General features: G+C 38.0%; 2 protein-coding genes across 2 annotated transcripts; one reads left to right on the top strand and one right to left on the bottom strand.

The window, feature by feature from the left end:
- Nucleotides 1-697: 697 nt before the first annotated feature.
- On the bottom strand, nucleotides 698-5,924 carry LOC111582467 (caspase a-like). The gene is made up of 8 exons (XM_023291149.3): nucleotides 5,623-5,924; nucleotides 4,425-4,709; nucleotides 4,204-4,292; nucleotides 3,861-4,034; nucleotides 3,533-3,770; nucleotides 3,287-3,442; nucleotides 3,028-3,137; nucleotides 698-2,875 (listed from the first exon to the last, which is right to left on the bottom strand). The coding sequence occupies exons 1-8, from the start codon at nucleotides 5,627-5,629 to the stop codon at nucleotides 2,771-2,773; spliced, it is 1,164 nt and encodes a 387-aa protein (XP_023146917.1). The 5' UTR covers nucleotides 5,630-5,924; the 3' UTR covers nucleotides 698-2,770.
- Nucleotides 5,925-15,533: 9,609 nt separating this feature from the next.
- On the top strand, nucleotides 15,534-22,413 carry rabgef1l (RAB guanine nucleotide exchange factor (GEF) 1, like). The gene is made up of 8 exons (XM_023291142.3): nucleotides 15,534-15,709; nucleotides 15,857-16,029; nucleotides 16,412-16,590; nucleotides 17,480-17,561; nucleotides 17,655-17,787; nucleotides 17,894-17,985; nucleotides 18,121-18,377; nucleotides 19,511-22,413. Exons 1-8 carry the CDS (start codon nucleotides 15,534-15,536, stop codon nucleotides 19,940-19,942), a joined length of 1,524 nt encoding a protein of 507 aa, XP_023146910.1. The 3' UTR covers nucleotides 19,943-22,413.
- Nucleotides 22,414-24,238: the final 1,825 nt, after the last annotated feature.

The following is a 24,238-nucleotide window of genomic DNA, read 5'->3' as shown; positions in this document are numbered from 1 at the left end:
AGGGTCACCATACATTGTCCATCAGGGTCTCCACAAATAGAGAGTTGTTCTGAGCATTATACACATCTTCACCGTGCTCTTTATTCTGCTCTAAGTCTTATTGGAGTGTACGCTAAATATTCAGTCCAGTGAACTGCACTTGCAGGAGATAAATGTTTCACTGCTTATTTTCAGTCGCCAATGAACAGTACTGTTACAACCATTAAAAGCCGCAACCATTGACTGGTTATAAAGAGGAATAAAACTTCCATGACATCATGTACAGCTTTCCTAAAGAGTGGTCTTGAAGGACAGAGTAGTGACGTCTGCCTGTATGCCCTCAATTATTTATAACAATTTCAATGGTTGCGTTATATAAAAGTTCCTCCTCTGTACAGTTGCCATGAAGAGGAAACGAGCTATAGAGACCAAACCAGTTTATCACACCAAGCTGTAAACGTGTATATTTCTGCTGTACAGTTGGCTATTTTAACATGCTGGTATACGGGGACTAATGTGCTTTTATAGTCTGCCTCAAGTGGTCATCTGAGGAAGTGCATTTTTTGACTTTTGTACACTGGCTTTGTTTTTAGGCCCAGACGTTGCCAATTAATCTGTTATTTGCTCAATAAATAATAAACACTGTAAAATATGTAAAAATTATGTAAACAAAACAAAGCAAAAAAACAGCAAAAACAATGAAAGCCATGTTGTCCAGTACATTTAAAATCCCAATATTTAATTTTAAAAAGCATTACAAAAACATATCTTTTGCCACTTGGCTCTGATGCTCAAACACAATATATTTAGCTCATTTAGCTCCTGAATCTTCTCACTTGAAGGTGTTTTCTGTAATGTCAAAATGTGTAAATCTATATACACAAATCAACACAACTAAAATGGCCCGTGTGCCTCTTGACACATGACAAGAGAGGCACTGACTCTGCTGAGCTGCATGTTGTTACATGAACATTTAAGCTGTGTAAATCACACGGACCAAATTCTATCTTCTATTGTTCAATTTTCCTTTTACATCAACAAGGAAATGCCACTAATAAGTTGACATGTTCATATCTTAGTTGTGAAGAATAATATTCACCTTTCAGTGGTGCCAAATGTTCATTAATTCATTAAGGGTAAAACAGAAAACTATAGCATGGATTAAATGGAAAAATACACCAATAAAAGAGTAAATGATAAATCAGAGCACCTCTTCTTAACCCAAACAAATCAGTGAAAAGTATACAAAGCAGACAAAAACTGAAAAAATAACAATAACTGATTAACACAGGGAAGTTATACTTAACTTGTATATTGTAAAAAATTAAAACAGAAAGATTTGCCTTAATGGAAATTGCAACTTTTATCCAAAGCCCTGTCTGCATTAGTAGTTGTCTAATTTACTTCAATTCTTTAATTTTTGATTTTAAAATTCAAATTATTAATCTTCAGTCTTATTCAATTTTTAAATTGCCTAGTTCCTTTGTTTGATATGTATCCTACCTAGCAGATCATTCATTTATTATATTTTTACTATTTTATTTTGTCTGACTGCTCTGCCTTTTCCATTCATGCCTTATGTCTTTCTTGGCTGTCTCTGTGTTTGCATGTTTTGACTATCAAAGCACCACATGAATGCTGTTCTCAAGGCTGCTATATGAAAAAAGTTATTGTTGTTGTCGTCTACCATTGTTTGATTGTGGTATCATTTTGTTTTCAGTCATTTTAAGTACAACATTATATGTGTTATGTTTATATGTACCTGAATGTGATCAACACCAAATCTGGCCAGTGTTAATCTTTTTGCCACTGTTGCCTGAACAATGCCTACGATGTCATCCAAAACTCTATTTTAGAGATTTATTCTAAATTTATTGCTGCCAAACACATCTTGGAGATCAGAGAAACTGAGCAAACCTCCTTGAATCTTTCTGATCCTCAGTAATTGTCCTGTTTTTGCTTTTTCCCTTCACTCACACCATGAACATGAACCTTTCACCTTATTGTCCCTTTATCATGAAATTATGTATTGTCTGAGTTTAAACATCACCTTATTTTATGAATAGCAATATTTAGGGTTGTTGACAGAACAAATGAGAAAATCTGTGTCCGTCTTCTGTACTTTTTCTCTCCATGGCAGTTTGTGATTCTTCAATTTTAGACTCATGGCAAATGTGAAATCAAAAAATAGTGGCATCTATTAAAAACTGCATGAGTGGAACTTGTTCTGTTTGGATGACATCATTGCTGTTGCCGTAAAAACACCAATTAAAACAAACAGTAAACAAAACGGATTCACAAATTCCTGAAAAAGTCAAATGACAGCATAAAGCACCAGTAAGATGGGATGAAAAGTTTAGATCTGAGGTCTGCAGGTACACTGTAAAAAAAAAAAAGAAAAAACCTGGACAAAAACTGTGAAAATCTGGCAGCAAGGATGCTACAAAAGAATACACTAGCAGATTTAAATACAGTAAAACACACATATTATGAAAGAACTAATTTTTATTTGTAAAAACACAGATTTTGGATGTGGATGTTATTTATAGTTTTAGGTTGTTTTGTTGTAGTTGTTTTTACAGTTAACATGTATATTAATATTTTTGTCTTTGAATCCACAAGACATTGTCTGTGATTTAACAAAATGGGTAAAATCTGTAAAATAATGCTAAATTGTCCAAAAAATTTGAATTTAAAATTGTTTCCAAAAATACATTTTTACGGTTTACCCCTATTGGTGCGATGAGGTTTCATGTTGTCATTTTTGCTTTAAACAAAACCCAATCCTGCCTCAGTGGCCTGGAAAGAAGTAGAAGCGCTTTGTCAGAGTGCATCTGTCTTTGGTTGGCATCTGTCTTATGTTGCCATCTATGAAATCTTCAAAGCGTTGCATGACCTGCATAGTTGAAACAAACAGTGTACAAAATTAAGCAAAGCTCACATTAATAGAAAAGAAAAATGATCATTGTTGCTCCTTCTATGTTGAGATAACTTTCCATTTGTACGCAAGAATAAATCCATAAGATAGTTTGTAAAAGTGAAATTTACTTTTCTGAAAAGCTCCTCGATGTCATCCTGACTTGCGAAGGTGTTGAATACCTCAACAATGTACTGGATGAGGACAGACCCAAGATATGTGTGTCTATATGACACAGTATCTGAAAGAAAAACATTCAGAGACAGAATACATTTAATTTTTACTACGAGGCAACTACTTCTTTCTCTTATAATTGTAGATTGCTGATGTTTATCTTCACTGGATCATGAGGTTCAGGAATAGATCTGATCAGTTTTCAGGTACACTGACCAGGAGTGGAGGAGAGCAGAGAAATGAAGTCTTTTTCTCTGTGTACACATCGCAAAGTATCTTCTTCCATGTTGCCTTCAGCACCTGGTTGTGAAGCATCATCACAGACCAGCCCTTGGCTTGCATTGTCACTAACAAGCACAGCTCCTTTCTGACCTGAAACATATTCCACACACTTTAAGGTAAGAAGACATTAGTCGACTAATTAATTTAAATTGGGTTTCTGCGACAAAAGCTGAGATTCACCTCCTCTGCAGGCCTGGATGACGATAATTTTGGGTTTGTTCAGCAGCGCTGGACATTTCGCTGAACCCAAGTGTTTGTAAATGTTGTCAATGGGGAACACATCTGCTGACATTTCATTTTCAAAGTTGACACCAAGAACTGCTCCCAGTTTCCCATGTGACATGACGACCACCACCACACTGTCTGTCCCACTGAGTTTTGGATGTCTAGAGAACTGGATCAGGGCATCATCGATCTCCTGTGAGAACACAACAGTCAGTGCATCAGTACTGTATCAGTAAATCAACCAAACATGAAGCTTTCTTAAATTTCCCTTTTCATAAAATACCTTTGCAGTGAAGTTTCTGTGTTTCACCACCTCATATTTTAAATTTGAGAGCAGTTTCTCCATGTTCTTCTCATCTTGCTCAGCACCATTTCTGTCTGATAGGTGAGCAAACTTTATATTAGTGATCAGCAGAGCCACGCGGTTTCCAATGGATTTTTCTTCCACAGGATAAATCTGGAAAACAAATTTAAAGGAAACAAGTTAAACAAAAATGCACTGAAGTCTTGGTACAGTCATGTACATACTTTTATAAAGAAACTGTTTCATTTCTTCTTGTTAAACATCAAACAGTAAGGTGCACTGAACAGACCGGCAAGAGGAAAGCTTTTTGTGAATTACTAACATTTGGATCCTTCCGTTTCTCGTTCCAGAATGCATCAGTGGCATGGACAAGTGTGGATGACCACTCCGTCTCCATCTTCACCTGTGCAGCTGAGAACGACAAGACACAACAATATTGCAGCCAAATCCGCATTCATATCCTGTTCATACACCTGTGATCATGGCAGTATCTGACAGTATGAGATCTTTCACAGAAAATAAGATCATTTGAAGGTCTCTCACCTGGCTGAGGAGGCTGACTACAGGACAGACCCAGCTCAGAGTAAAGTGTTGGGTCTCTCTCTTTAAGGTGAGCAATCATCTTCCTGCTGGCTTCGTCCCCTTTATTCTTCACTCTGTCTAAAAGAGCGCGTGCCTTGTCTGCTCTGCTTGGTTTCTCCTCAAGTATAGAATCTTTCTCCCCATCATTGAAGACACGATCTTCTAAAAGGTCATCCAGGAGCTGACTGATCATGTCTTTGGACACCTTTTCCACAAACCTAGTCCTCACACTAGCAAGCTCCTTAGCTAGAATCAGGAATATGCAAGGAAAAAAATAGCAAAATTCAAAATATTGATTGCAATAAAGGTGCCAACAGTGAAAAATATATTTAAAATGTTTATTCAAAAAAAAAAAAACAGTGCTTTTAAAACCATCCACAGTGCATAAAATTAAAATACACATTTAAAGAATCATTAAAAAAATGATCCATTAACAGTTAGAAAATAAGAGAAGCTCAATAAAAAGCTACTTAAAGGTATCTATGTGTCTGACTATAATTTATTATAAAGTGCTGACATCACTGTTTGTGTGCTGTACATCGCGATAGGTTGAGTCTAAGTAAAAGTCTCCCTTTTTGTGTGTCGCAGGGCGTCGATGTCTCCTTCCTCTTCACGCAGTGCAGAGAAGAAACCAACTCAAAGTGTCTGTTTTTGATGAATCATTTCTCATCATAATATGAATTATTAGATAACCAGTGAGGTCTGCTTTTTATTTCAAACCTTTGGACTTTGGACATCTCACTTTCATAATCTCGCATTTGTCGTTCGTCTTATTCTCTAAATGACAGAATCTGAAAGCGTAAAACATATCACACACGTTATTTCGACAACGTTATAAATAAAATTCAAGTCTAAGTTCGGCTGGACAGGTTGCACCGTATTTTTTTTCATCAGTACTACCACGTAGGACATGAAAGTGAAACTAAACTTGACGTTCACAAGGTAATACAAACTATTATGACTTTGCTTAGACAGGCCTTCGTTGTCAAACTCAGAGGACACATTTCTAACCCGAATCCCCTCATCGCCTTCATAACGCAGTAAGAACAGCTTGTGCGTATTCCTGTTTGCTGGCTGATCGCCTGCTTGTTGCCGCAAACATGCAGCAAAATGTAAGACATGGTTCCCTACAAAGCGCATTTAATCGATGAGCTCTTACCTGCCATCGTTCACGTCTCGTATCACAGAGCTGCTTGAAGTGAAATATGAAAGTTTTACTTGAAAACTTGCCGCTTCCTCCAGTCTGGGTAGGCGTGCGTAATGGGCACCGACCGAGACGAGGCTGATTAGTTTCCTGCTTTGCGACCAGTTGTCTGAATTACCAGCAGTACAGAGCACCGGAATGTGTGCATCCGCTGCGAAATATCCACTTTAATTTGTGTCTTCAAAAAGCAGAATCAGTCCTAATGGTGCGACCTCGTGTCCGCTGTGGTGTGCCCTGGTTTTAAGCCACACCTGAAATAGGTTTGACTGTAGAAGCTTTATGGTCCTTTGAGTTCATAATCCAACTGGTGGCTTTAAAAAGCATTTCCATAAACTTTCAAAGGTTATGTTGCGTTGCTGCACGATAAATAACTTCCTCGAACTTTTACTCACTGATAGTAAATGTTCAAAAGCTTCGTAGTGATGCAAATGGACATGGCAGTAAACGCACAAGCGCGTTTGTTGCCTTAAGTTTTTTAAAAAACTAGATCATAGAATTGTCTTTTTCCAGAGCTTCCTTATGTAAGTTATAATTAACGCACTTCATCTTAGTAGATATTTCTGTAGGACCAAAAATCTGAGTTGTTTTTTTTTCTTTTGGAAAAATAGTATTTGAATCACAGTGACATAACATTTGTAACATCTACTACATATTTACCAACTTCTTGAAGCATGAAAAATGTAAAAATAGCACATTTATTACACATGCACATGCATCAAGTGATTTTAAGTTAAGGAAAGCAACTTATAAATGAGGACAGAATGCAACTTTTTTGGTAATTAAACTTTTTTTTTTACCTCATTATTTACAAATCTAACATTAATTTTTCCCCAACATCTTAGTTATGTAATATTTTATTAGATTTTGGAGAAAAAAAGTTAATTTGACAGGGACCGTGTACAGAAGAACATTAAACACAAGGCAGAGATGCTCTGCATCAGATTATAGTGTACTCGCTCGTTTCCATCTGCAGTCCTTGGGGCAGGCAAGAGAAAAACAAGTAAAGATAGAAAAGCAATACATCACATTTTTTTTAAAAAAGGATCTCACAATTGTCACATTTATACAGTTAAAAAAGTCATTTCAAGGACTGTCAATGCTGACAGGTTTCGTTTTTCCATTTTTTAGTTTCTTTAGAAAAGTTCTTAAAGTCAGTTATTGTCTTTAGTTCAGTGGGGAGCTGATTCCATTCTGTTATTGCTTTGTAGGAGAAGGTGATTCTCCAAAAGCAGTTTTACATAGAGGGATACAACACTGCCACCTAAACGAAGCCCCTGTTGTCCTGGTAGTATTTCCAGAAGTGCATTGGATAAAAATCTTGAGAGGTGAGGGCGCATAACCATGAACAACCTTGAAAACCAAACGTACATTAGCATACATGATCATGTGGAGAGTTTCCCCAGCCAACATGAATCTCCCATTTGAACAAAGGAGTCAGGTTACTTTTATAGGTTTAGTTACGTAGGAGGTCACTACATCTGGTTTCTGTTAGAAGTCAAAGTTCAGGGTACCTCCTCCAATCAAGGCCCTAGGCTCTGTGGGTCTCAAAGACCCCACTAGTCGAGCTCCTAGGCTCTGTTCCATACCATATAAAGAAGCAGGGAGGATCTTCAACCAACCCCCTTCACTCTACGGCTCCTTAAGAGCTGCATCCATCAAGCTCCTGGACTGGCAGCCCCTATCTAAACACTGCATTGGGTTTCTGGAACAGAATAACACATTCCATTATGATGACCCACACATCCCAAGTTCCACATGATAAGCAACAAGTATCAGATCAGATACTTCAACAGTCCTAACATATAATGTGTCTTTAAAGCTGCATGTTGTGATGAATGAACGTCTTCAGTCTTCATTTCTTTGGTTGTGAGTGGAGACAGAGATACACGTCATCAAGGCCGTCAGACTGCTGTTGTTTGTTTATCCGTGTTATATCCTGCTTTTATTCTGATTATCAACCAATGAAATGTAAAAACCCAAACCAACAATGACTGGATCCAACTGACAAATCCTTTTATGTCTTATTTCTCTGTGCCGCAGAGGTTCACTGTTGTGCTAAAAACCTCTTAAAACATCAGTTTACCACACTGTTGCTCTATAGATGATCCTTCTTTACAGTGAACATGGACACTGGAATACTTTGTCCTGCTGCGGCTCCGCTTTGATATGACACTATATCCCTGAGAGCCATTTTCCACACAGCCATTCTTGGTTTTTAACTTCTTATTGGATTTGTGGACAAAAGGAAGAGTATCAAAATAATACCAGAGTTAAGCCTTTAACTATATGACATACAGCTTCCTTTTAAAAACATCTTGTTTCTCACTGCCTGACAGTATCAGCTGCTTCCAACTTTTTGCTAAATATATTTGATTAATACACTGAGAAAAAAAAACAACTAGAAGCTGTGATGGTGTGGTACCTTTTTCTCCTTTTAAATGTGATTCATTATACTGTATATCATATATTGTATGATTTTGCATACATTTTGCCAATTCTCAGCCTGACATATTGGTCTTTTTGATGTGTTTCATGGTATTAACTTGTGTTTTGTGGGGGGTTTGGATGCACAGTTTGTTCCAAAATACAAAACTACATACATTTTCTGCACCTAAGTTATTGTGGCTGAGATTAATAACTCGATTTATGAGTGTGACAAAGTCCAACGCCTGTTTGCCACACAGTCGAGACAAAGGTGTCCTTGTAGCTCTTTAGTGTCGGCCTGTTGGACTGAAGTATAACAGCTGACCTGGTTAAACAGACTGAAAAGAGGACAGGCTCAGCCCAGTGTAAATTAAAGGATCTCTACGTTGAAGGTGAGCAACATTTTCCAGCTGGTTTTGTTTACTTTCTTCTTCAAGGGCCAGTAAGACAATGTGACTTGTCAGCTTTAGACACTATCTGCCTATATGTCATCCGAAGGCTGACTAATAACTTCTTTGGACGCTTTATCCACAAATGTAGTCCTCATTTTTGTAAGCTTTTTCTTTACAAGCATGAACCACAGAAATCACACCTCTCAAAAGTAGCTGGTTCAAGGGAAGTTAAAATACTTTATTTGACACATTACAAACAAACACCACAACCTGGTAAATTCCTTATCTATAGGAATCTTTACAAGGCAAAAAGAAAAATAAAGAAACAACACCTAAATTTGATTTAAGGTGCTTTATATGAACTGAAAATACACTGTATGACCTTTACAATTTCATAGAGTCCATCACAACAGAGCTGCCATGGTTCTACACTTAGGGAGATTAGAATGTTGTTAAGTTCTGTTGGTGTTAGAGGAACAATGTAAGTGAAACTAACCTTTCTACTACTAACCTCACTGATCTTTTTGATAATGTGAATCAGAAGTGAACATTCATGTGTTCTAAAGCTCACATTTATGGCTGGTATTGGGTTTGCATTAGATTTTGCAGGTGTACTTAATTAAATGATGTGTCTGAAAGGCTACAGTTTCCATTTTTACTGTGACATGAAATTCAGGTTTCAGCTGCAATGCCTCACTGAGAAAAATACAGAATGTGCTTCACCGTCACTGTGTGTCATGACATTAGGATGTGAATTTTTACGCACATTTTCCAAAAGATTTTCTTTTCAACACGAGGAACTCAGCTAGTAAAACTCATACTGAAGGATGTTCATTCTGACTGGTGGATTTCCTTGCTGTTGTGCATTTCGCCGTGTGGCACACAGCTGCTCAAGACTGAACTTGACTTTCCACATTCTTCACTTTACAAGACAGTTTCCATACCCAGCCATCACCTTCTTAACACTTGCAGCTCCAGAACCCTCTTTGTTTTGCTGTTTGTTGTCTGTTGTCTCAGTGGTGAACAGTACATCTAGCCAGCAGTAGTAGTAATACTGTAGTTCAGTTTAGTTTGTGTTACTGTACAAGCTGCTGCATTTCGATACCTCTATATTACCTCTATATGCATCCCCCCTTCCTTTTTCCTCCACCACAGCTACTAGACTATGGCTGTTAGTGGTTTTACATGCAAAACCAATATACTATATTTTGATTGAACTCCTTCAATATTACTCACTTCCTAAAATGTTGTGCATGACTGAATAATGTTACATATCATACACTCTAAGAATTGTATTTGATGTCATTTGTCAGCAGTAGGTCTCCTGCTGTTGGCAATGACTGGCTGCACTTCTGTTGGCATTTTGTCCCGTAGAACTGTCAGGTTTTCTTGATATTTACTGACTATTTTGGCAGATTGGCTTGAAAATAAAATAAATTAAATAACATTACTATTTTCACAATATTTGTCCAGTATGCATTCAAATCAGTATTATAAACACAAGAGATTGTTAAATTGGCATGGCAATTTAACATATTTATATTTATACACTTAAAGCTGTAATAACAAAATTTTAAATGGGTCCTTTAGAAGGACTGTAAAATCTGTGCCCAGCTCAAAATACAACTTAATTCTATGCTTAGTCCTTCAACAAGTTGAGTGTAAAAAGTCTCGTTTATGACAAATTACTGTTTCTGTTAACTGGACAGGAAAATTACAAACTCAAGATTGTAAGTTTTCTTTGCTATCTAACAGGCTACAGGTGTCTGATGTAATCATGCTCTTCATCTTTGAGGTCTTCTACTGATTCCACACCTGAGCTTTCAAGTATCTAATAATAATAATAATCTGTTGTTAAGCATCCTCAGACAGACCGGGCACAAATGGATGACATGAATCTAAAATGACAGAATAGACAGAATGGTGAAGACTTAGCAGAGACACCTAGTGCTACATACGTCATGTTAAAGCTCCTGCTCTCTCTTTCCATATTTGTGGCAATAAATGTGAAACTTCAGTGCTGAATAAACTTGAATGCATGCAGGGAACCAACACTTAAAAGACGCATTAAGCATTCAACTATGAGTCTGTGTGTCCCTGACATATGCAGATGTATTGACTGCAGGTCTTTGCATGTGTTGGAAGTTGTCATCTTTATTCTGTGGCTTACACAACAAAATTATCTCATTTGTAAACAAACATTTGATGTATTTTGTAGAGCTACATTTTTGTGATAGTTGAATGCGGAACTTATGATAGAATACTTTTGTTTCATATAGTGTTACTATTTATACTTAAATAGAAAAACACAAATATATCTTTGGCTACCGCTTATTCTACAAAGTGAGACTTTTAGGCCACAGACAAAATTCTTCATATGTATTATTATTTGTTAATATAGACCAGATTAAATTGAATCATTGCAGAAAGTAATGGGTTCCACAGAGGACTTTTACTTTGTGCGCTTGAAGTGCATATATATGTCTATGCTTGTCTGGTATAAAGGCTTGGAACAGAGAGAAGAGCTGAAGGAGATTGGCTCATTTTCAAATTCTTTTTTTTAAACTTCTTTTCCAAATTTTTAATGTTCTCAATAACTTCTTATGGCAAGTCAAGCTATGCTGGGAAAAAGGTCTGTACCTTGACTCCAGCTGTGATCTCTGACGGTGAAGTGAAAGCGTCAAGACTGATGAATGTAAACAAAGTCATCAGCTTTAAAGGGCTGGAGGCTCAGAAAAACAGGAACTAAATGTACAACCCCAGATGAAACAGATAAAAGCAGAAGTGGCATCTGCTTGAATCAAAACAATTCTTTTGCAAGGTTCGGAAAAACAGGCAGCAAAAAAAAAAAGTCCAGCATTAAGGCAAGATAAAATATCAAGCAGGTAATACAAGCAAACGATGAAGCGATGGTTTGAATACTGAAGGGGCTGGTTAGGGACGTGGATGTCGGTAGGCGAGGAAGATCAGCTGATTCACTGTTGCTGAAAACAGGGCAGGTAGTAGTGGCTGGATCTGCCATGACGGAGCAGAGGAAATGAACTTGACAAATGTGGTAAACACTGACAGGCTGGCTGTGATGCGTTAAGGCTGTTATATCCTGCTTTGAAACAGCTGCTACACAGAATAAAATGTCAGTAATAAGATGATTCTATAAGTTTCTCTTGGCAAGGTCAGAAAACTAACTGAAAAGACGAGTTGCTGTTGATTTTAATTTTTTTGTGTCATATTTTGACTCTTCTTTGTGCTAAGCCGGCATAAAGACATCAGAGACAATCATCGCAAAAGAACAACGGACACTTCTACATGTATAGTAGATATAGAAAGAAAATTATTATAATACACTTGTGGCAAGGCTACGAGGGGTAGATGTATGTTTGTTATTTACCACGTATCCGACAACGCCACCTGGGGGAGTTTCACCCCCAGGAGCTCTATTTAGGGAGGACCACCACTCCAATACAGACAAAGGAAAGGTCACACAGGTACGAGAGACACCAGAGACTGACGCAATTCCAATTAAAGTATAGAAAAATTAAATTTAGTAACAATATTTTAAAAAACAGCCCTCTCCCAGATATAACCTGGCGTGGCACTGCCCAGCAAGCAGGGTGCATTAGGATGATTACTCCCAGCTGCACGAACCTGACTCAATGCACACAACCTGAGTGGAGACGGGCTGGGCCGTCCTACCACACACTATTTTGCTTTACAGTAAAATGTATCTATAAACATTTAATTAAGGAAATTAAATCTTAGTAATTCATTCTAAGTGCAAAACATATTGTATATTTTAAATATATAGATTAAAACTAACCTCTACTAGACATTATGACCTAGAGCCAAATTGTACTCTTATATGACAGGTTAAGGTCAAAAACAAGATTTGAATTCCAGTTCTTATCTGTTTGGCGGGGTTTTTTTTGTTTGTTTTGTTTTGTTTTCATGGAGCTTCAGCACCCCTTAAATTTCCTGAACTGTCCAGTAAAAACACAGACAGTTAAAAAATAAACTGGGGATCTAAAATTTTAAAAGATTTGCTGTTGATTGTTTTGTATATGTGCATCTTCTTCCCGATTTGTAGCAAGACATTTCTATGCATTCACAATAAGCTGAGGAATAAAACAAGGTATTACGGTGTTGTAACAGCAGGCGGCGATAAACCATTTGACGTGATTTGTAAACTACTTTTGTTTTAAAACAGCGAAGAAGAAGTAACATACAAAATGGCTGTAGGACGAAGCTAGCTGCTTGGCTAATGTAAACATCCACTAACAGCAGACTGGAGAGGGAGCGAAGACAGCGTTACCCGATAACTTTTTGACCCGAATGAGAGTGTATGTTGAAACCAAATTCATGCTGTCATCTTCGAGCATATTCACGATTGTAACGGTAATCTAGCGAGTTGCGTTAGCTCGTTAGGCTAGCTGTGTAATTAGCTTAGGTAAAAGCTTGCTACATTGGCTAGCTTTTTTTTTTTTTTTTTTTTTTTTTTTTTTAAAATTGGCGTTCTTGATGAACACCGATTTACAACAACATAACCATATGTTGGAAATGATAGGAAGTATCTGTCAGAGGTGGTTTGTAGAGGAAATGTTTTCGACTCAGCGCTCTGTCGTTGCTAACTTAGATCATAGCTGCTGCAGATATTCCCTCGGTCTTGTCAGATTAACTTGTCCTTGTGTCAAAAACTGACTGTCCTCTTTCGGGAGTAAATGGCCTGATGTGTCTGCGTAGTTTCACCTCTTATGTTCTCTAGCTTATAACCAATCCGTGTGTTTTCACAGGGTTTCTGCAAGGCATTAAAAAGCACTAATAGTCATTAAGTTGATTTTGCGAAAATTAAGGCCTTAGATGACATTAAAAATCATTAAATTTGATTCTCAGTGGCATTAAAAATTCTTTCTGCAGTTTTCAAGAAAATATTTGATAATAATATTATAATAATATGTAATTATAGACTGCGATTCGTCAGATATGTGCATCTGCATAAACGTGCCGAAGCATTGCGATAATTGTTCCAGCCGGTTGGGTACAATTGCCAAAAACTGCATGTTTTTAACCCTCGTGTCGTCCTGCGGGTCAGATTGACCCGTTTTAAAGTTTGAAAATGTGGAAAAAAAAATTCACAGTGAAACTTCTGATGTCCACATTCTCAACATTTTTGGGAACTTTGTGAACATTTTTTGGTGGAAAAAAAGAAATGCTAAAAAAAAAAAAAAAAGTTTCTTAAGAACGTTGACAAAAAAAAAAATCAACCAAAATCCAGCGAATTTTGTTGGATTTTGGTTGATTTTTTTGTCAATGTTCTTAAAGAAAATATATATGTAATTACTTTAGATATTTTTAGGATTCTTTTGGAAGATTTTTAATCATTTTTTGAAAATATTCATAAGAATTTTGTCAAATTTGGGAGATTTTTTAAAATGAAAGTTTTAAGGAATTCTTGGAATTTTCATCCTGAAGGTTTTGCAAATTTTCAGAAATTTGGCGAATTTTTTTGCTGAATTTTTGGGGTTTTTTTTCCAGACAAGGAAACAATATTTTTTGGTGCCCATAAATGAAGACAACAGCAGGGTTAAAGTGGCCAGCAGGCTGGACCAGGTGGATTCTAGCAAAAATGGCAAGAAAACGTGGAATTCAGAGAATGACTGCAGCCTGTGGGTGGTCAGGGGTGGTTTCTGGATTTAGAAATAGTGAAATGTAGGGACAGTAGGGACAGTTTTCATATAAAAATCATCTTTTACAAAAAAAACAAACCCATGTAATTTGTTGAGTTCATGGTCGTGGCATTAAAATTTTTAGAGTATAGCATTAAAATGGCATTAAAAAGCATTGACTGGCTGATTTCTGCAGAAACCCTGTTTCACCGGGTTGAAATAGCATTAAAGGACCAATTCATTGTATAAAATATAGTTTCCAACTTGCTAAGAAGTGATGGCAGCGCCTGCATTATACAGTGCAAATGTTATTAATGCACTGAAATGATGTCATTTCATTTGAGAGAGTTTTAAAGAGAGCAGCAAATGGGATATATTTTGATTCGATATAACTAAACCACAAGTCATGTTAATTATGGTCTAGACAAGGTTATTAGACATGTCAAACGCATAAAGACTGAGCAGTCCTGTAGTCGTGCCTGTATTCAGTGAATCTCAGGCCTGATTAAGCGATAAAGTGCAACCATATTTTTCGGTCAGTTATTTGGTTACAAGAAATGTTAAAGTTTCACGCATTTTTGCATAATGTGAAGCATGTCTGTGTAAGCTGGTCAAGCGTTAAACTTTAACATTTCTTGTAACCAAATAGGGGCTGCACAGTGGCGTAGTGGTTAGCACTTTTGCCTTGCAGCGAGAAGATCCCTGGTTCGCGTCCCGGCTTTCCCGGGATCTTTCTGCATGGAGTTTGCATGTTCTCCCTGTGCATGCGTGGGTTTTCTCCGAGTACTCCGGCTTCCTCCCACAGTCCAAAAATATGCTGAGGTTAATTGATCATTCTAAATTGCCCGTAGGTGTGAATGTGAGAGTGATTGTTTGTCTCTGTATGTGGCCCTGTGACAGACTGGCGACCTGTCTAGGGTGTCCCCTGCCTTCACCTGAGTCAGCTGGGATAGGCTCCAGCCCCCCCCCACGACCCTAATGAGGATTAAGCGGTCTATAGATAATGGATGGATGGATGTAACCAAATAATGTGTAAACTGAGTGATGCCGCAGATCAGTTATTGGCAGATGGTCACTTTTTGGCGCTACACAAAAGACATCCAGTTAGATCAGTCAGGGCCTTCATTTAACATTTTGAATCATGTTAAAATATGCAACTGTAGCGTTAAAACAAATAAGCTTGGTGTGATGAGTGATTTGTGATTTCGTTATAAACGCTGTCGAAAGTTGGTAGCAATGATGAATGTACATTTTAAGGGGGCACAAAGTAGTGGTTTCTGTCTTTTTTTTAATACATACACAGCAGTGTGTAGTTTGTCTTCCTTAGTAGCTGGTTTTTGAGGTTCTCTGTCTTTTGGTCCCCTCCCAGCAGTCTTCCTTCACTAGGTGAATGATGATGAGCCAGCGGCGAGGAATTCATCTGGACCAATCAGAGCTGCTTTGCAAGAAAGGATGTGGTTTTTATGGCAACACTGGTTGGCAAGGCCTGTGCTCGAAGTGCTGGCGAGAGGAAAATCAGCGAGAAAAGCAAAAACAGATTCAAGAAGACTGGGCACTTGCTGAGAGGTTTGTCCATCTCTTTGTGTCCTGTGTGTGTGCGATTACTCCTGCAACACAAGAATTGTGTCCTTTGTTGTCTTACCTCTTCATTTTGTCCGCTTGCCTTATGTCCGTCTGAATGCTGTTACAGTTGTACTGTGTTTTTCCTCTCAGGCTGCAGAGAGAGGAAGAGGAAGCATATGCAAGCAGACATCAGAAGACCCAATCACAGCAGAGCATCACACCCTTCAGCAAGTTTGAAGAAAGAAAAACTAAGGAAAAGTCCAGCAAAGTCAACACAGTCACAAAGTTTTTTACTCCATCCAGTAAAACACCACCAAAAAAAGGTACATAGTATCTCATGTAGCTAGCTCCTACAAATGCTACTCATTAATGTCTCTTTTTTTAATAGCGTTTAAAGTTCATTACTGTTGAGACACTGAGAGCTAACTGTGTGATATTTTTTTCAGCATTTATTTGACTCAACTTTGGGTTGCTTTATTAAAAGTATCTCACTGCCTTAATTTTTGTGAAAAATGTTGGAAACATAACTGGAATAATGGAAAAATCATTAAGAAACAAAGTTACACACATTCTGGTTGAAATAAACTATTAAACTATTAGCAGCTCATAGTATAAAAAAACTGCTTGGTACTGCAGAGACATCAGGAAAAGATGCTCCAAGTATCTGAACCTTTGATTAAAGTAACATTAAGTGTCTTCTCCCAGATGCTGCTCTTTTTGACTCGCAGTCCAGCCCAAGTCCCAGCTCCTCAGCAAGCCGACATTCCTCTGTGGACAGTGATCACGCAACACGAGAGTTCATAGATTTTCTCAAGCCTCTGAAGTCTGGCAGGGAGATCTTCAAACAGTGTCGAGCCTTCACTGAGAGCATGGTCTATAAGCGGGTGGGCTACTTTTAGTTGTGCAACTCTGGGCAACCTCTGAAGTCATTAGTTTTGTTTGAATTCAATTTTCATTTAAGACTGTGTTCATACTCAAAGTCTAGGCTACATTAACAGCAGTAATATTCCATTAGTGCCTGTCCTGATTCTATTTTTCAAACATTGCAGTCATTGAATGAAATGAGTTTCATTTGACATGCAGCCTTTATGTTTTGACTGATATTGTCAAATACTTTTAAAGTGTGTTTTGAAGCCCTAAATGTGTTTGTCCGAGATGCTGATGTCACATTATTGATTTAATATATGATGGACAAACATGCTCCTTTGGTCACTGCATTTATTATCTATCTGTACATTTAAAATTTGTGTAATTTAAGCAGATAGCAATAGCAGTATCAAAAATACACTACTGTTCAAAAATTTGGGGTCACCCAGACAATTTCATGTCTTCCATGAAAACTCACACTTTAATTCATGTGCTAACATAATTTCACAAGGGTTTTCTAATCATCAATGAGCCTTTCAACACCATTAGCTAACACAATGTAGCATTAGAACACAGGAGCGATGGTTGCTGGAAATGTTCCTCTGTACCTCTATGGAGATATTCCATTAAAAATCAGCCGTTTCCAGCTAGAATAGTCATTTAGCACATTAACAATGTCTACACTGTATTCATCATTCATTTAATGTTATCGTCACTGGAAAAAAAACTGCTGTTCTTTCAAAAATAAGGACATTTCTAAGTGACCCCAAACTTTTGAACGGTAGTGTATGTCCAGTACGTTACTCATACATGCTCTTCATAACTGCCTCCGTACCCTTAGCATAATTTTACAGCTGAAATCTAATTATATCTCTACTAAACTGTTTATTTTCATTCCTTGTTCAGGACATGGGCGCTGATGAGCTGTCAGAGTGCGTGCAGGACTTCTACCAGAACCTCTCAGAACGCCTCCAGACCCAGTTCAAAGGTGCTGCTTCACACTCAAGAAGAATCAGCTACCAACAGTGAATATCACTATCATTATACCATGCTTATGGGAATCTTTATTCTTCTGCTTCAGGTTCGACAGATCATGTAGAGAGTGTTATGGATGAGGTAGAGAAGTACATGATGACTCGTCTCTACAAGGAAGTCTTCTGTCCTGAAACCACAGATGATGAGAAGAAAGACCTGGCCATCCAGAAGAGAATCAGGTGTGCAAACAATAGAAGCACTATGTGGTTGGTAAAGTTAGTCTGTATATATAAAGGCATAGAATAGTTGGTTAAGTCCTGATTGTGTTTTTGCCCCCCTGTATAGAGCCTTGCACTGGGTCACCATTGAGATGCTGTGTGTTCCTGTAGATGAGGAGATTCCTGAGGTCTCTGACAGTGTAGTCAAAGCCATCACAGGTTCGTCTCATGCTGGGTTATTTCATGAGAGAGGACAATGACAGTGCTTTATCTCGTCCTTATTGTCTTGCCAATACAGATCCAATAAGATTTTCTAATGAATACTTATCTGCATACATCTTTCCGTTATTCCAGATGTGATTGAAATGGATTCGAAGCGTGTGCCCAAGGACAAACTGGCCTGCATTACTCGCTGCAGCAAGCACATCTTCAACGCCATCAAAGTCAGCAAGAAAGAGGCTGCATCTGCAGACGACTTCCTGCCCACGCTCATCTACATTGTGCTGAAAGCGAACCCTCCTCGACTGCAGTCCAACATCCAGTACATCACCCGTTTCTGCAACCCCAGCAGACTCATGACTGGAGAGGATGGTTACTATTTCACTAATCTGGTGAGGATTTTAGTACACATTTGCATGCGTGGACGTGACATGTCATTTCAAGTCTTAGTCTACATATTTCCAAATTTTCAGTCAAGTTGTGGTGCTGGTGTATGCGCTATACTACGTCTTCATTACCTTGTCAAACTCATTTATATCAATGATGTAACAGAAAGGTATTTCTGCATAATTAAGTACAATTTACCAGCATCGCAAACTACATCCTCCACAATTATCATAAAGCTCAATCAACACCTCTCTAAAACTAGTTTAGACCTTTATGAAGAAAGAATTTCTTTCAGGACTGTTGTACTGGAGTGCATTGATTGTAATTATGTGTAATCCATCACCAGCTCTTCAGATCAGAAGCTGAATAAGTAAGAAATTTACAAGTGTATATAATATAAACAGTAGGTGTCAGGCTTTGGTAACAGTCCAGCTCATGCTGATATTCATGTTTGTAGCAGTTGAACCATTTCAACAGAATATGATGAAATGTAGCTACAAGACCTGCTATCGTTTTGTGTAATATGTCTTGTGGCTTTGTTTTAAAACCTCTTCCTTCACTGTTCTGCTGTTCCTTCCTGTGTTCTGATAGCAAAGACAGACTGACGAAATGACGTCACAATTAAGTCCACTACAGCCACAAATTACTTGGAATCTACTGAACGTTCTTTAAGGCAGTTTTGGCTGTCTTAGGCCTTTTTAAGAGAGACATAATGGATCACAGGAAATAGGAGAGACGACAGTGTTAGAAGTCTAGTCAACAACTGCTTTCATTTTCATGTCTTTGTTAGTGTAAATGTATGATGCTCATCACCCTGATTGGTATGTGAAGGTCTAGAAAGTTTATATGCTCTTCTCTTGGCATTGATTAAGCCTTAGAACCTCATCTCTGTTCAACGCAATTACATGTTTAGATTTTTTGAATGAAAAGGAGTCTTTTATGTTTGAGAATGGGCTAAATTTAACTACACCTTTGCCCCCTTATTATATGAGAATGGATCCCCACTTCTATCTCCAGCCACCCCTCTGCCATTTAAGCTGTCTGATGAAATAATAAAAAGATGAATCTGTTGTCCCAGACGGATGATATCCATAGGAGAGATTCGCTTCTAATGACCCTCCAAATCCTCTCTCCACAGTGCTGTGCTGTGGCCTTCATTGAGAAGCTGGATGGCCAGTCTCTGAACCTAAGCTCTGAGGAGTTTGAGCTCTACATGTCAGGCCAGGCTTCCCCCCACTGGCCACAGGCCTCTGGAGCCTCCTCCTGCTCTCCAGGCAGCGCAGCTCTCAGCCAGGTCCACAAAAGGCTGGACCTGCTAACTGGACTCGGAGAAAGACAGGAGCGGGTCATGGAGAAGGCTCGGCAGCTGGAGAGTGACCTCATTGACTGGACGGATGAAGTGGAGCAAAAGGTGCAGAGCGTCCTGGAGAGCTTTCCACTGGAGACACAAAACCCCCCTGCAAACACTGCCAGTGGGACAACATCTGCAGCATCATCGGCGATCGACTCCGATAATGTCGAGAACGAGCTTCTTCCCCCACCACTGACACCACAAGTGTTTGCTGGTTGATACAACGATCCACAAAAATCCTCTAGAGGCTTTACTCCACCCTCTCCCTTTTCCCTGCTGTTAAACTTTGCTGTTCGTACAGTTATACAGCAGCTCTCTGATACAGAAACTGTCTGTTCCGTCCAACCTTCCAGGAACAGTTTGGCATCTTTTACACTTACTTGCTTTCTTACAGAGAGTTAGATGAGAGGATTGAAACCACTTTAATGTCTGTACAGGATAATAAGAAGCTGCAGTCATCTGCTTTTTAGCATAGCTTTGCATAAAGTTTGAAAACAGGAGGGAACCGATAGCTTGGCTGTGCACGTTACAAAATTGATCTACCAGCACTTGAAAAACTCACAAATTACCATATCTTCTCTTGTTTTAATTTGTGAACAGAAAGGACAGGTTATTGAGCTTTGTAGTTGCTATGCTAGCTGTTTTACCTGATTCTAGTCTTTGTGCTAAGCTGAGCTGACACTGTCCTGGCTGTAGTTTTGTGCTATATTTACCTGACAGATGTGTTAGTGGTATTGGCCTCCTCATCTCACTCTCCACCTGAAAGCAAATAAATATATTTCCTAAACTGTTCAACTATTTCTGTAACATCAGGCAACATGAGGTGGAGTCCTGGAGGGAAAGTACACTCCAGGCATTATGTCCAGAGAGAAAAGTCAATGATTTGTTGGAGCAACTTCTGTTACAGTTTATAATAAGCAGAAAAGAAGTATATACAAGTACAATGAAGGTGCTCTTAGATAGGGGAGACAAAAGTTTAAAAAGATTTCAAGTCACTCCTCTGGCAAATAAGGTAAAAAGCCTTTACTGAGATGGCTTTTTTACGATGAAATTAAAAACAACAACATAGACACAGCATAGACAATAGTAGTGCATATTCAAATAGAGCTTCGATAATCCAGCATGCTCTGACTGTTGCTTTACGAGTGAGGCAGGCCAGGAAAGCGCCTGGAGGCATGCTGCTGAGATGCCCAGATCACCTGAACTGGCTCCTTTTAGAGTAACAGAGCAGAATATCTCCACTCTAAGCTCTTCCCAGACACATCAGTTTGTCATCCTCAGTACTTTTTTTTTTTTTTTAAATCACTGTTACATTTCTGCATACAGGATACATTACTCAGTTTTTAAACAAGTTTCAGTTGTATATCCAAACCTTTCAGACAAAGTTTTTGTCCTCATGTTTTGTCATGTGTCTTCAGGTGTAAATTCATTAGCTGAGGTTCAGACTGACATGTAGAACCCTTACTGTCCAAGTAACAGCTAGTGAATTAACAGGAATTTTCAGTAAATTATGGTTTGAGGTAAAGGAAATGGGGAAATGAGAATGATTCCACTTCCCCTCACTAAATTTCCTTTCCAGCTCATTCTTGTGATTTGTGCTGTATTTAGTGTGTTATTTCCTGTCTTACGGAGAAAATAGCCAGAGAGAAAGAGTGTGTGTGTGCGCGTGAGGCGGTTGTGCATGTGGCCAAGTGTGCGTGCGTATTGCATGGAGATGCTCCGTTATTGTCGATAAATCAACAAGTCCTCCAGTTGTGCGTGCGGATATTGTAGTCTCGTTTCCATGGCAGACCTCTCATTCCAGTCATAAGCTGGATGTACAGAAGTGATTTTATTTTTCTATAGAGTGGCAGGTATCAATTCTTCTGGATGCAGTAGGAGACATTAATCCTGTAATATTTACAGTAGTTAACATTGCTTGAAGACATGTTATATGAATTCTAATGATTGAACAGTCCCAAGAAGGTGTCAGCATGTCCACTAAAAGAACAGTTTTAGGTGAATTATTTTTATTAGTATTGTTTGCTCTGACAGAGCTGTCGGATTGCAAGAAAACAAAGATGATACTGTTTCCTTGTAAACACAAAACATCAAAATCACTCCCGAGGCTGCATTTGCTTTACTAGTGCAGAATAATCAATACGACCAGTTTAATTTATTTTAAAGCACTTTTGTTTGATTTTAAAGGTCTTATGTTAGAGTGAAGGAATGAAATGTTAAAATTCTAACTGATGAAAACAGTGTTGCCACACAGATTTAGACAGCTGTCTTTTGGCAGTCTTATAGTGAAGGAAATGTTCAGTAAAATTGTATGTTTGAAAAAAATGCGAAAGGCACATCTTTTTTCCAGTTCCTCATGAGCTAAATTTTCCTTATGTTGCTAGACTTGAATCTTTTTGTTCACATTTGCAACAGTGTAGTCAGTGTGCAGTTGCTGTCAAATATTAGTTTGAGAAAAGCCTTTTAATGCAAATTTAAACTATAGCTTGAATAACTTCATATTGCACTGTATGCAAAAGCCATTTATCAGGTGTTTTAAAACATCGTCTTTGTTACCTTTTAGGTTTGTTCTTATATCACATGGGAGAAATTACCTCAATACTGTCTTTTATTTAAAAGTAACTTATTGGGACAGTATTGGTATATTTGCATCTATGGGTGTGTGATGATTAATAAAAATAGAAAATGCAGTTGCGCTTGTGTTGTTCCTGTTTATTGTGTTTCACATGACCGTACTGAGTGAGATTTTGCAATAAGGGATTAAAGAAAGAGTTGACTCAATAGTGGGGAAAAAATTAATTAAAGAAACTGGCAGGCCAACAGTTTGTTAGTTCATGAAATACTTTGAGGTTTTATGAGGTCATAAATAAAAATCAAAATTTAAAAATTAATTGATATTCAGAAAGAAAATTCATGTGTGTACACATGAAAAAAAAGCCTAAAAATAAGATTTGTTGATCCTGACATACAGTTGTAATCAAAAGTTTACATACATCACACATACGTGTATATTATGGCTCTTTAGTTTCTGTAACTCCTAACTTTCTATGTTGGAATCATTGAAACATGCATCTTTGTCACAAAATACAATCATTTAGTTTGGTTCTTTCATAGATTTGTTGAAGGTCCTCTGGAAATATGACAAATCTGCTGGGTCAGACATACACATTCAGCAGTGCTAGTATTTGGTTAAATACTTTTGGTACAGTTGAGTAAAATTTGTTGGGTTTCTCACACAGACTTTGTCTTCAGCACAGTCCAGAGTTTCTTAATGGGTTTACTGCCACTCGAAAACCCTAATTCTGGCCTGATTTAGTCATTTCTTTTCTGCTGTGTGTTTGGGGTCATTGTCTTGTTGGAACACCCAGCTATGTCTGAGACCCAACCTTCTTGCTGATGATTTTAGGTTTTCCTCAAGAATGTGGAGGTAATCTTCCATTTTCATTCTTAGATTTACTTTGTGTTAAACTCCAGTTCCACCGGCAGCAAAACAGCCAGAGCATAATACTACCACCACCATGCTTGACGGTAGGTTTGGTGTTCTTCAGGTTCAGGGCCTCACCTTCTCTCCTCCAAACATATTTCTTGTCACTGTGGCCAAAAAGCTTAATTTTTGATTTTTCATCTGAACACAGCACTTTCTTTCAGAAGGCCTTTTCCATGTGATGAGCAGCCAACTTCAGCTGAGCTTTAAGGTGTGATGACCTTAAAAAGGACTTCCTTCTTGCATGGCAGCCTCTCGGCTCATGTTCATGTAAAAAACACTTGGCTGTAGACACTGACACCCGTGTTCCAGCAGCTTCTAATTTATGTCAGACCTGCTTTTTGCTGATTCTTGGTCAACTCTTGATCAATTATCTCTCAGCAACAAGTGGTAGTTGGAGTTTTCTTCCTGATCGTAGCAGTGATGCAACTGCACCATGGACTCTAGATCAGGGGTCACCAACCTTTTTGAACCTGAGAGCAACTTCAAGGGTACTGAGTAGTACGAAGGGCACCTTGTTTGTTACAAACTTCCTCAATAGCAAACTTGCACCATCATCTTTAAACAACAATAATAATAATAATGAAAATGTTATGTAAAAATACTGTCTGATCACATTTATGTTAATTATTCCTTACAATAATTATTAACAATGATTTCCACAACAATGGCTGTACGAAACACACACATATATATGGAAAACTGTTCCAATATTTAAAAGTCAGAGGTATCCCATCTCTGAAACTTTTGTAAATATCTTTCTTGGCAGTTTAGTATGAATCAGTGTATTTGCAGCATTTTGTTCAAAATCACACCAGTTACATTTCTGTGCAAATTATCACTTTTAACATTTTTAGGAAATCATTAACTGTCATCAAATCATGCTTCATTCGTACAAACCACTACCTTTGTAACATTTTTGAACAATTCATGACCTCTGTCCCATGTCTGTACAAATTATCAGTTATGTCAGAAAAAAAATCAACTCTTTCACATTTTGAAATGAATCCTATCACATTAGTACTAATCAC

The sequence above is a fragment of the Amphiprion ocellaris genome, chromosome 7, assembly GCF_022539595.1.
Source record: "Amphiprion ocellaris isolate individual 3 ecotype Okinawa chromosome 7, ASM2253959v1, whole genome shotgun sequence".
NCBI lineage: Eukaryota > Metazoa > Chordata > Actinopteri > Pomacentridae > Amphiprion > Amphiprion ocellaris.
This window is presented reverse-complemented; position numbering and strand designations above follow the sequence as displayed.